Source organism: Apium graveolens, chromosome 11 (genome assembly GCF_009905375.1).
Source record: "Apium graveolens cultivar Ventura chromosome 11, ASM990537v1, whole genome shotgun sequence".
Lineage (NCBI taxonomy): Eukaryota > Viridiplantae > Streptophyta > Magnoliopsida > Apiales > Apiaceae > Apium > Apium graveolens.
In genome coordinates this window covers 67,328,175-67,341,473 of record NC_133657.1, presented here as the reverse complement: position 1 = coordinate 67,341,473, position 13,299 = coordinate 67,328,175, and the positions used below count along the sequence as shown (strand labels likewise).

Here is a 13,299-nt window from a genome sequence, read left to right as displayed (position 1 = left end):
TACCTCGGGAAATACTTCTCCAGGAACAACTCTGTGAATCTCTCCCAAGTTATAAACTCACCTCCTTCCAATGCTCGCGTGGATTCCCACCAATAGTTCGCCTCACCCTTTAAAAACTAGCTTGCAAACTTGGTCTTCTGTTCAGTCCATGCTCCAACTAATTCAAAAGCCTTTTCCATTTCCTTGAGCCATGCATTGGCTTCCACAGGATCAGCACTTCCCTTGAACTCAGGTGGCTTCACAGCTTAAAACTGCTTAAAAGTCACTACAGGTGGTGCTGCTGCTTGTTGTTGCTGTTGCTGTTGCTGCTGTTGTTGCTGCTACGTAAGATGTAACATCTGCTGCTGCATCAGTCCCAACATTTGGATAATCGATGGATCTGTCCGACCCTCAGTACGATCCTCTCTTGAATTATTCTTTCTCTTTGGTGCCATTATTCTGGTAAGAAACAAGCAACATATATAATAATCCGTCAAGCATTGTGTCAAATATGTAGCAATTCCTTAGCATATCAAAATTCTCAAAAATTATCTCCTTTCAAAATATCATAAACTTGCTACCATATTAACACAAGCGACATAATTATCACATAATCCTGCTTATTATCTCGAGAATAATAACACAAAGAAAATTTACTCAGAATTATCCAAACCTTTTAAATCCTTACCTAAAATCTTAACTAAACCAACAAAATAACAGGGCAATGACACAAGGCCTAAGGCTAAACGCAAAACAGAGAACCTAAACAACTTAACTACAACCCAGCCCAATAACCTAAATTTAATCCTATAACAGCTAAACTACACGCACCTATCTTATGTGATCTTCCTATGACTCATCTATGACAATCCTAAGCCTGTTTCAGTGACCATAACATGTAGCTCTGATACCAACCTGTGACGCCCTCCAAACCCGGGGTCTAGATTTGGGGGTCACTAGCCAATAAATCAAAATAGAATAATTGCAGCGGAATAATATAGTAAATATGACCCCTTGCATGCAATTGGATCGATCACAGGTTATAGTATGGAACATGCACTATTACAAACCAACTGTTATTACAAACCATAAGTCTAATTAGTTTTACAACTTATTCAAATTTTATTACAAACCTCTAGACTAATTAAGCGTCCCAAACTGTCTACCTGGAAACACACCAAACTATCTACAAGCACACAACTTCTAGTCCGACCTGGAACTCAAGCTTGCCCTGGTCTAGCTGGAAGAATCAAGATATGAAACAAGTATGAGCGAAAGAAATGCTCAGCAAGCAGTAAATAACTTATGATTTTAGACAACAACAATAATATATCTGATGAACAAAACCAAACCACAATACCTGAACAGTATCAAAAACTGACATATATTTGATAAGTAAGCAACAATTGCAATATATTTTGTTTTGGGATTGGAATCCTCGAACGACGGTGTGTTGCCGCCGGTGATCAGCCGCGGAGCAACACCGGTATGCCGAAGCATATCCAACTAAACAAAGGTACCTAAGGCACATATCGGCCTAGCAAGGTGTTATATCCCGTATAACACATAGCTCACACTGGACCGCCGCCACGGCCTCTTACGCAACCATCCAACCCATAAAAATAATTTTCCGTCAAAGGAGTCGAATCAAATGACATCCTTAACCCCATAACTCCCCATTTCTCATGGTCCGGAGTTTTCTCAACAACCAATGGTGAAATAACCAGAACAATTAGTTATTCGCTAATCTCAATTCAAAGCTTCACTGTATAGAGTAAGTGGTAGCGAAATGTAAAATATTTAACTATTCCGATCTTAGAATATTAGAGAAATTGAAAGGATAAATTCAGAGTCAATGCCACTTGAATGATATGTGATGATATAAATAATTGCATAATATGATGCGAAATAAATGTCACTTGAAAAATAAGTGAAGTTAGGGTACATGCCTGGTATGCTCGATAACCTCTTACTATAACTATGCTTATAGCTGCTGGCTACTATCTCCGTCTAACACTTGACTGCACTCCTTGCTACTTGATTCTATAAACAAAAGGACTATCTTAATTGACAGAACTAAACTCAATCGACGTAACCATACGTCTTGACATCTACCTGATCGGTTTTAACTAAGCATGGCATTTTAAACTGTAAACAAATAGCATATATATCACGTAACACGTAATCATGGCATTTGTATAACACGTAATCATATATTTCATATAACACATAAGTTAGATCATTAAAAGACACGTCTTAGTGCCTTCAGAATGAAAATCAGTTCAATATTAGCATTTATCGATCAAATACCGACTCAAACTGATACACAAATCAAATGACATTGCAATACAATAGAAATTAGGTCTCAAAAGTATTTTTATTGGAAGTGCAATATTTTTCTGAGTCTTTACACGTTCGTTTCGTATTAAACGAACGAACGGTTTAATTACTATGAATAAAATAAGAAATAAATAGATTTAAATCAATTAATAATAATATTAGTTGATTTTTAAATATCAAAATATAATTTTTAAAAGTCTAAAATAATTTTCAGGAATTATTTGAATTAATTATAAATAAATTACATTTATTTAACTATTTATAAATAAAATTAATTGATTAATTGATTTTTAATCAATTAATTAAATTCATAAATAATTAACTAAAATAACCTATAAATAATTAAATCAAATTGTATTTTTGAAAATAATTAAAGAAACTAATTTTAGGAATTTAAAATAATTGAGAAAATAGTTTTTAGAATTATAAATAATTATTAAATGATTTTTGAAATTCAAAATCAATGATTTTTAAAAGAAAAAGAAATGAATTTTGAAATAAACAAAAAAAAGAAAATAACAGAAACATGTCACAGAGCTTGGTTGTCTTTCTCCTGAGATCTAAGGGCGGCCGAAGCTAAGAACTTCGCCGAAAAAGTCGAAGAACATCGCCGGAATCTGGAAATTCCAGAAACCGGTCGGTGGCCCTCGTTTTCCGGCTGAGTTCCGATGGCTGCGAAACAGCCCAAAACCACATCGTAACCCCCCGTTTTTTGCCCCAATTCACTCCATATCATTCCAGCAATCCAGAAATCTGCTTCATATCATCAAACAAACCGCAGAACTCGGTTCCCGACCATAATCAAGTGATTTTCCGGCAACATCACCGGAAAATCGGTCTTGCTAATTCCTCAACCAAAAATCCATATTTATATACCAAAATGATGCCCAAATCAATTATAAACTATTCCCATCTTTAACAATCATCAATAACATCACAATAATCATAAAAATGAATTTAAAAAAATCAACAAAACTCAGAGTTCGACTTTAGCATTCCGGGGTATCAAATAATACAAATTTATAATCAAAACGACTGGAAAATATCATCTAAAACTATCTGTAACATCAGAATCAATCAAAAATCAACACAACTTCAGAACGATTTCAAGAACAAAACTAAAAAAATCAATTTTACAGAATACTCACCCTCAATTCATGATTTTGGTACCAAAAGAACGGGCTCGAAACAAGGATTATTCTGGTTACAAGAGCGTCAACGGAAGATTCCTAGAACTCACAATATCATCGATTCTTTGTGATGAACACAATTATACCCCAAAATTTTGTTCTTGCCTAATTCTATTTTCTGAATTTTTAATAAAATAAAATGAATAAATTAATCATGTTCAGCTATTTATATTAATTCTGAAATTATATCCCCAAAATTAATTAAGGGTGTTTTTATCCCTAAATTACAATAATTAAGCCCCAAAAATAATAATTATGGGGAATAATTTTAAAACGATAATATACAAAATTAATGTCAAAATTTCCCAAAAATTGTGAATAATTCAAAAATACAAAAATAAAGGGTATTTGAAATACGAATAATTTTATAAAAATAAAAATACGGATTTTGTGGGGTTTGTCGTCCCGGTGGGGTCCCGGTACGTTGATTTTTGAAAAACGGAAACGATCCCTAAATTACCAGAAAATCCCGAGAACACGTAAAATACATTCAAACGCACATAAAATCAAATAAAACAGGTATCTTAATAAAGATGTTGATAAATACGCGTCCCGATTGCAGATAAGTTCATATAATTGCAATTTAAACATATTTTTAATCAATCGAAAAAAAAATTTGGCCCGCACAGAAACACACATAATAGTTATAACATCTCATATCATAGCAACAATTACTTTAAATTTATAAAACACATAATATTTATTTATTTAACTTATAATATTCACATAATTTTCCCGGATATTACAATATCTTTTGAGAAAGTCCTAAATTTTATAAAATTATATATGTTGAGAGTGTTGTATGTACAATTATTTTTAATTTTAGAATTAATGTTTGTACGATTACTAATTCTAAAATTTCCAAACTTTTTTGAATATTTCATTTTACTTTATCGTGAGTTGTAACTATAAATGAAATTGAATATTTAGATAGCGAAATATTGCACGAATATCGTATTAGAAATTGTGATTATTATTAAGGTCTCCCAATTGATTAACAAGAAATTTTTCGGCGACGAATTCAGGATAAAATTGAGGATGGTAAAATAGTGTGTCAACATATATTCGGTTGTCTAAATCCTGATAATATTTTGTTATCAAATTTAACAAAAAAAAATCGTTAGCAGTTTGTTATTAGAATTACCAATCAAATATTTTATTGGTGGGGTGATATTTTTTTGATTAGTTTGTAAGTGTTATTAGTTTGTAAGCGGTACAGTTTAATTAGAATTGTGTTAGGAAATGTTTTATCCACAAATTTTCCTAATTTACAACAGACGTGGATGAAATTTTTTGTAATGACATTCAAATCAAAATCTATGTTTAATAATGAATTTTTTTGTAATGACATTCAAATCAAAATCTATGTTTAAAATCTGGATTTAAAATGAAATTTATTTTTTCAAATAGGCAATTAAGTATATTGCAATTTTAACAATATTCTAATTACCATTTAACTAAAATAATATTTTATTTTTCATATACAATTATTAAAGTATTTTAGTATGTGTATATATTAGTATAGTACTAGTTATTACTCCTCTCCTTTGTCCATGTTCTTTACGTTCGGGTCATTTTAATGTTCTAGTAAACTAGTATAGTTTTTTAAATTATTTTAATTTTTTTGTTCTATATAAAATATGATACTTAAACCTTTATAGGATATTAAAATTTAAATTATGTATACTTTATAGTAGCGCTGTCGAGAAAACAACCGGAAGGAGGGTGTAATACATAATTATAAGTAAACGGAATAATGGTCTTCTGAAATTTCTTTGAAATTTTCAGGATTGGTGTTTTACAGGTTTAAATACCAACTTACTCGGCAATATCTAATATATCATATTAGTGTTACTATCCAAAACAAATAAAAGGGGTTCATTAATTAAGTTGGTTCAACTTTATGTACACATGGAATCACATAGTACTCCTCTGTGTGCTCTTGTGATCATGTTTTTTGTATTTGTTTTCATGCAAACACTTGTATCTGTTAGTGTCTCTGCAGGTTCTTCAAATATAAGTTGCTTAGAGAGTGAGAGAAAAGCTCTTCTTACATTCAAGCAAAGTCTTGTTGATGAATCAAATCTTCTCTCGTCTTGGACCGGAGAGGATTGTTGTGCATGGCATGGAGTTCAATGCAACATGAGAACTAGGTATGTCTTCAAACTTGATCTTCACAATCCAATTGATTTCTATAACGACGACGATTGGATCAACTATCATGTTTTTAGCTTAAGAGGTAAGATAAGTAACTCTTTACAGAATTTGAAGAAACTTACTTACCTGGACTTGAGCATGAATAATTTCTCGGGAGCTCGGATTCCTGAATTCTTTGTCTCTTTTAAGAGTTTGAGATATCTTAACCTCTCTTATTCAAAATTGGGGGGTCAAATTCCCCCTGATCTTGGAAGATTATCGAGCTTGCAATACCTAGATCTTCACTCCAATGATTTCAATGGTTCATTTCCACCAGAAATCGGACATCTTTCCCAGCTTAGACACCTTGATCTTAGCTTTAATGAGTTTCAAGGTTCAATTCCCGCTCAAGTTTTTTCCAATCTTACTCAAATGGAATTTTTGGACTTAAGTGTGAACAACTTTAGTGGTTCAATTCCTGTAGAAATATTTGAAAATCTTACTCAAATTAGAAAGCTTCATCTCAGTAATAATGAATTTATTGGGAACCTTCCAGCAGCATTTCAAGGACTCGCCTTTTTGAAGGAGTTACATATCAGCAATAATAAATTGAGTGGCATCTTCCCTCCATGGTTAGGCCAACTCTCAGAATTACAAAGTTTGGATTTCTCTTTTAATTCAATGGTTGGTGTTATATCCGAAGATCACATGAAAAATCTCACAAGCTTAAAACACTTATATTTATCATCAAATGCTGACCTGGTAGTGAATATCAATTTCACATGGTCTCCTCCTTTTCAACTCCATTCTCTTAGACTATCATCCTGTAATGTTGGACCCCAATTTCCCCAGTGGCTTCAAAACCAAAGAGAACTAGAATATCTGGCCATTTCCAATGGAAGTATCAGAGATACTATTCCGGATTGGTTTGAGAACGTGTACTCGAGTGTCAGATTCCTGGATCTGTCTCACAATCAGATCACAGGTAACTGGTTTGAGAACATGTTCGAATCTCAGTTAATTTATTTGGATTTATCTTACAACCAGCTCACTGGTAATGTGTTGTCAATCCCATTTGAACTGCAGCAATTAGATTTATCCAACAACTTACTCTCTGGACTATTGGTTGCTAATGATAGTAATCTTGGAAACTTGAGTTTGATAAGTCTTTTTCTCCCAAATAACCAATTGATTGGTGCGTTTCCAGAAACTTTATGCTATATGAAGAACATAGAGTATATTTATCTGTCAAATAATCAGTTTTCAGGTGGGTTGCCAACTTGCTTGGGGAGTTTAGAGTACTTGCAAGTTCTAGACTTGACAAACAACACTCTTTCTGGTCGAATGCCACGATCTATAGGATATTTACCGCTTCTTAAATCACTACACTTGCACAACAACAAGTTCCATGGCAAAATCCCCTCGACATTTCAGCATCTGACAAGACTTGTTACACTAGATTTGGCTGAAAATGAAATTACTGGTAATCTTCCATCGTGGATTGGACAGAAACTCTCAAGTTTGAAGTTTATGACTCTTCAGTCGAATAAATTTCATGGTGGGATTCCTCGAGAGTTTTGTTATCTATCTAATCTTCAGTGGTTGAATTTGGCTCAAAATAATATAAATGGACCAATCCCTTCTTGTTTTGGCAATCTCACTGCTATGATTGAGGATCACAGCGATGACCAGCTCATTGCGTTCTATTCAAATGCCACATTTGGATATGGAGAAAGATTGTTAGATAATATGAAAGGAATGGAGCTCGAGTTCTCCACAACGTCACTGACATATTTGATATCAATTGATCTATCAAATAATGACATTACTGGGGAGATTCCTAAAGAGGTAATGAGTTTGTCTAAGTTGCTAAATTTGAATGTTTCTGGGAATCATATAAATGGATTAATCCCAAATAACATTGGAAATTTGAGAGGATTGATGTTTCTTGATTTATCAAGAAACCAATTCTCCGGTCCTGTACCACGAGGCTTGTCAAACTTGTCATATTTATCTCGTTTGAATCTTTCATATAATGATTTTTCCGGGAGAATTCCAACAGGTAATCAACTTCGGACTCTCCATGATTCATCCATATATACTGGAAACCCTCAACTATGTGGAGCTCCAAGCTTGAACCTATGTTCTGAAAGCAAAGAAACACCTGGTCGTAGTCATGAAAACGAAAATGAAGATGGCGGCAGTCACTTGTGGTTTTATAGTGCCACGGGACCTGGTTTCTCGGTTGGATTCTTAGGATTTTGCGGTGCTTTACATTTCAACAAGCCATGGAGATATGCTTATTTTGGATTTCTTGGAAAAGTTGGCAACATACTAGCATTGGCAGTTGCAATGAAAGGAGCTTGGCTTCGTCAAAAGTTCCTGAAACTTTATGTTGTGGAGAAAAGGTATTGTCATTATCCCTGCTATATATATGTTGCCTTAAAGATTCTTTTTCATATCCATTTGTTTCTTCCCTGGTGAAATGAGTTATTACTATTTGATATATCTTCATTAATAGGCTTAATGACCTTTTCAGCCTCAATATTTGCGCCAGTGTATCCATAAACCCTCGAAGTTTAAAACTGTACCTTTTCGCCCCTCGGGTATCAAAAATGTGTCTTTTTACCCTGAACCGAGACAGATGATAAAACGGTACGTAATGACGGGGGTATTTTAGTAATTGATCAACCGATATTCAGACATGTTTAAATATATCTTTTAAACCTTAAAATTTGGAATTGCACTCATAAACCCTTAGGATTTACATGGATATGAAATAAACTCTTCAGTATGTATGTAAGATTAGTTTGAAACTGCTTCTCTAGTAAATCTAGTCTAATCAAGAGAATAATGGCTAATCAAGCTAGGGTGAGGAAGTTATCAGTTTGTGAGACTATAGGTCCATTACAACTATATATTTGTATGGATAAATTAGCGTTACTATCACGATGAAGAAGATGAAGACGTGAAAAAAATTTCTCTTGGACAAATATTTATAGATGAAAGTCAATACGTTTATATTTATTCTAATAATATTCTTGAATTTTTTCTCCATGGAGCTGGTTTGAACACAATTGGCCCTATTCATAAGCCTAATTCAGGATCTCAGTTAGAGTTCTCAGGTAGTCCTACTGAAAAGGCAATTCTTTCTTGGGCTGCCTTGGAGTTAAAAATGGATTTGGATGAACTGAAAAGGAGTTCTAATCTTTTATCTGTGAAAGTATTTCAACAAATGAAAAAGAGAATTGGGATTCTAATGAAGAAAAATGCAGACAGCACTATGTAATGTGTTCTCACTATTATGACACACTTGGAGTTTTGTTAGCTACGAATTTTTTCCCGTTGCATTGAGTTCCAATGATTTGAGAACTTGCTTAGCAGCAGGTTAAATTGTAGCAGTCAGGTTCATACACTACATGATCGAAGTGATTTGAATGTTAAAGATGCTGACGAGGTCTCGAGGGAGCCTTCACCTGAATTTGATGTTCTTGTGAATGATGAAATTAGAGATTCTGAATATTATCCCGATGAAGATCAATTTGGTAGCACAGATCATGATGGAATGAATTTTACCGCAGCTAATGAGTATGATATTGGACGTTCTGTGGATGGTGTTGACCGAGATAGGTATCGTGATATAAGTAGTTATGACTCTCTTGAGTGCCTGCAAGGGCAGTATGACCCATCTGAGAGGAATGTAAGAAGATCTGCTAATTTAGAAAGGAGGAGGTACCCTAGAGCTGATAGCCCAGGCCGAATTGATGGGTTAGACTTGCGGTATCATTTATCAAAGCAGAAGAGGAATAATGGTTTAAGATCAGTTATTAGCCGAGATCCTTTGCCGTGACAATTATGATGGAGACCCCGAGCTTCTAGGAGGGACCAATTAACTGTGTATGATGCCAGCAGTCGTCTTCGAGGAAGAATAAAAATTCCAGGTAGATCAATGCCTCCTATTAATAGAATTAATCCTGGTTCCGAGAGAGATCCTGACAGGTCTAGGCATCTGAGGAGATTATCCCCAGAAAGGCCTCTGGGAAGGCTTAGGGACAGAATAAAGGGAAGCGTTCAAGAGGATTTCGACAACGGGAAAAACTTCAGAGGGTCTAGTACAAGAAGACCATTGGAACTAATTGCTTGCTAGCTTATGCTTATAGTTTATTTCATATCTATGTAAACACTAGGGGTTTATGAGTGCAATTTCAAATTTTAAGGTTCAAAAGGTACATTTAAACATGTCTGAATATCGGTTGATCAATTACTGAAATACCCCTGTCATTACGTAACGTTTTATCATCTGTCTCGGACCAGGGGTAAAAAGACACATTTTTATACTCGAGGGGCGAAAAGGTACGGTTTTAAACTTAGGGGATTTATGGGTACACTGGTGCAAACATTGAGGCTGAAAAGGTCATTAAGCCTCATTAATATAGGAATTGATGGTTTCTCGCTTCTGGGACTGTTATGCTGCGTATATCTGAACGTTCCAAATGCTCGAGTTACATGGAGACCTTCAGGATGCTCGAGATGAACCACAATGCTTAGTAAATATATCTTCTTAAACAAGTTTTACTTATAAGTAAATGGTTTATCTTGTCTGTCACTCTACTAGGTGTGAATAATGAATCTGTTTTAGTATCAGGTGGTGTTGGGTTTGCGCTTGTATGCCCAGTGTACGAGGTAAAAATGTATTTGGTTGAAATTTGTACTCTACTTTGAATAAACAAACACTTGTTCTAACTTATAAGTAATTGCGGATTGTGACTGTAGTTGAAAACTGTGAAAAAACAACATTAAAACCCCATATCATGCGTACCATATGTCATTTTTATAGTATATGTTGACGGAGGAATCTGGTAACAACAAAGATTGAGGTTTCTTGCCGGAACTAAGATCTGTGACGGTGGTTCTTTGCCGGAAACTTAAGCGGTGTGTGGTTGATTGTGGTTGTTTTAGGCTGAGATTGATCAGAGTAAGTGGTGGCTCTCGTATCAGCTCTCAACTTCTTACCCTCTCAATGTGCCTACGTACCCTTTATATAGGGATCAAGCCTGACGTAGTTCTCGTAGAACAGGAAGTCTAATGAGTTTAGACTTCTTACTCCTAAGCCCAGTAGAAGCCTATCCGATATCCATCTTCCGCTAGCTTTAGGAATGTCCAACTATGAGGCCCAACCGCAAAGGCCCAAGGCTCGTCCATAATCGTAGGACTTCACGGATAGTGCATCTCCCTGCGCAAGGATAACACTCCGCTACAGCTATCTCCCTTGATTTACGAACGCAGGTATAGCCACGGTTCACCACAAATGTCAGACGCATCCCTGTCCCCCGAATGAGGATAACCCACCAGATAGCAGGACAGGTGATCCCAAGCTCTTGGGTGCAAAGTGCAGGATGACTCCAAAGTTCTCCAACGAGGACACCCGTTGAATACAAGAACAGAGCTCCCAAAGCACACACCAAAGTAAACCCCACATCCCCAACGAGGACACCCGTTGAATACAGGAGGAGGCCTTCAATCATCAGGCATACCCCTGGAGGCCTTCAAGCTTTTCACGGACATCCCCCTCCTTGACTGTCTCAAGGAGGGAATTCTTCAAAGAATACCTGCAACAAATACATTAGTAAAAATAACCTCCATTGCTCCTCTCCATGCAAGCTTTGTCCTGAATTCAACATCAAAAAGTATATAGATCAAACACAGGACGCGTCCTAACCAACTGGACGCGTCCTAACCTCCACAAATCCAACCCTGCTTTAATCGTTTCTTATAACATGTAAAGTCACAGGACACGTCCTAGAATATAGGGCGCGTCCTTAACCTTATTAGACTTGCGCCGTCTCCTCTAAACCATCACGCACAACATTTCACTTTCAACGACACATCCTTGCTAAGGTAGGCGCGTCCTAAAGCATCCATCACCATAAGATTTCACATGCCAAGCACTTTCATAATTATTGACGCATCCATAATGCCTGGGCGCGTCCTTCCTTGAACATGCACTCTTCTCGCCTCGTAACATATCCCTTCCCAAGTAGGCGCGTCCTCAATACTTGGACGCGTCCTCACTTTCACAACGCAATACTGAGTTTGACTGTAATTAGCCCGCGTTTGACCCGAGTCAATCCAATGCCAAATTTTGGGTATAACAACTACCCCCCAAATTCCATTTGCAGTTAAAAACAAAATTGGAATTTCTTTCCAAGCGAAATTTGGCTCAAAATATGTGGACGCGTCATGACAGGAAGACGCGTCTTACTTTCAACTTCTGCATGTGGTGTACAGTTGTCGTCCTTAGAGTCGACCTTCTTCTATAAATACCCTAGTTGCATCACACCACCACTACCATCTCTTTTTCTCTCTCACACAACCGCCATTGCCGCCTTTTCAAGCAGGAGTTTCGAGGTCCAAATTCCGGTGATCTATCCAGCCATTTCCCTATTTCTTTAGCTCAATCCAACCGCCAACTCGCAAGGTATACAAATCTTCCTTTACTTTCCTATTTAATTAAGTAAATGGAGTTTAATAAGCAAAAACCCGTTCACATGCTTCGAGTTTCCATGCACTGTTCTTAATTCTCCTTGTATGTATATGTGTGTATATATGTAATTGTCTCATACTTTGCTTCTTCAATCTTGTAGTCGCATGTTTCTAGTTTATTAGAGAATTCTCCCAAAATCAACTATAATCGATTAAGATTCTAATGCATTGCAACCATAACAGACGCGTCCTCCCGTCAGGGCGCGTCTTATATCCTCTTAAGACACGTTTAAGCTGTTCCAAGCAAATGTAACATAGGGCCAGAGGCATTTTAGGATGCGTCATTACAACACCCCCCTGCGGTAGATATTTAGGTCGCGCCTTCACAGTATCCCCTCTTTTTATATATATATGGACGCGTCCTCAGATGTTTATTCCTTATTTTGCAGCTGGAGGACGCGTCTTCTTCTTCACCATTTCACCCGTTTAAAGCACTCAACAAACGTATTGGAACCTATTCTCCACACCTGATCTCTTTTAAACCCGACTTTCCCAACATCCACAGGACGAATTCCTTCCTTAGAGCAGAAAGACGCGTCTTCCGTTCCCTTAAATCAAAAAACTCAATAATGTCTGATTCCAGCTCTGACTCCATGGACCATGTTCCCATAATTTCAAGAATGGAAAAGAAGGGAGTCAAAAGGCAAAGAACTCCAATTCTCCATACAAGGGCCGCCATCGAAGATTGGACGGACGACGAAATTATCCCTTCCACAAGCCAAAAACCTCAAGGAATGGCTATTTCTGATATGGACGCGTCAAACACACAGGGCGCGTCGTCCTCTCAGGGCGCGTCTCCTTCTGGGGACGCATCTCCACACAGTGTAAGTGAATTCAAAAGAAGGATTCCTGACCCTGAGACGTATCCCGTATCTCCTCAAAAATCTGATCCTCCCCTAGAGCATTGGGAACCCTCAGATGTAGAAATAGATTGTGACTGGGTAGGGCTCAATACCCTTACTGAAGCAGAGAAGAATGCCAGAAGGAAAAGAGAGGGTAAGCTGGCATGCGTAGCTCTTGACTCAACTGCAATCGATTTGGAGATCCAGTGGCACATGAAATACTATGACATGGAGGGAATCTGGGCGCGCCCTCTTCGAACCATGAGGCC

At 36.6% G+C, this 13,299-nt stretch overlaps 1 protein-coding gene across 1 annotated transcript; it reads left to right on the top strand.

Moving 5' to 3' along the window:
• The first annotated feature begins 6,244 nt into the window (after positions 1 to 6,244).
• On the top strand, positions 6,245 to 10,311 carry LOC141695110 (receptor-like protein EIX2). Its single transcript, XM_074499365.1, has 2 exons — positions 6,245 to 8,053; positions 10,082 to 10,311. The coding sequence occupies exons 1-2, from the start codon at positions 6,327 to 6,329 to the stop codon at positions 10,086 to 10,088; spliced, it is 1,734 nt and encodes a 577-aa protein (XP_074355466.1). The 5' UTR covers positions 6,245 to 6,326; the 3' UTR covers positions 10,089 to 10,311.
• The last annotated feature ends 2,988 nt before the right edge of the window (positions 10,312 to 13,299 follow it).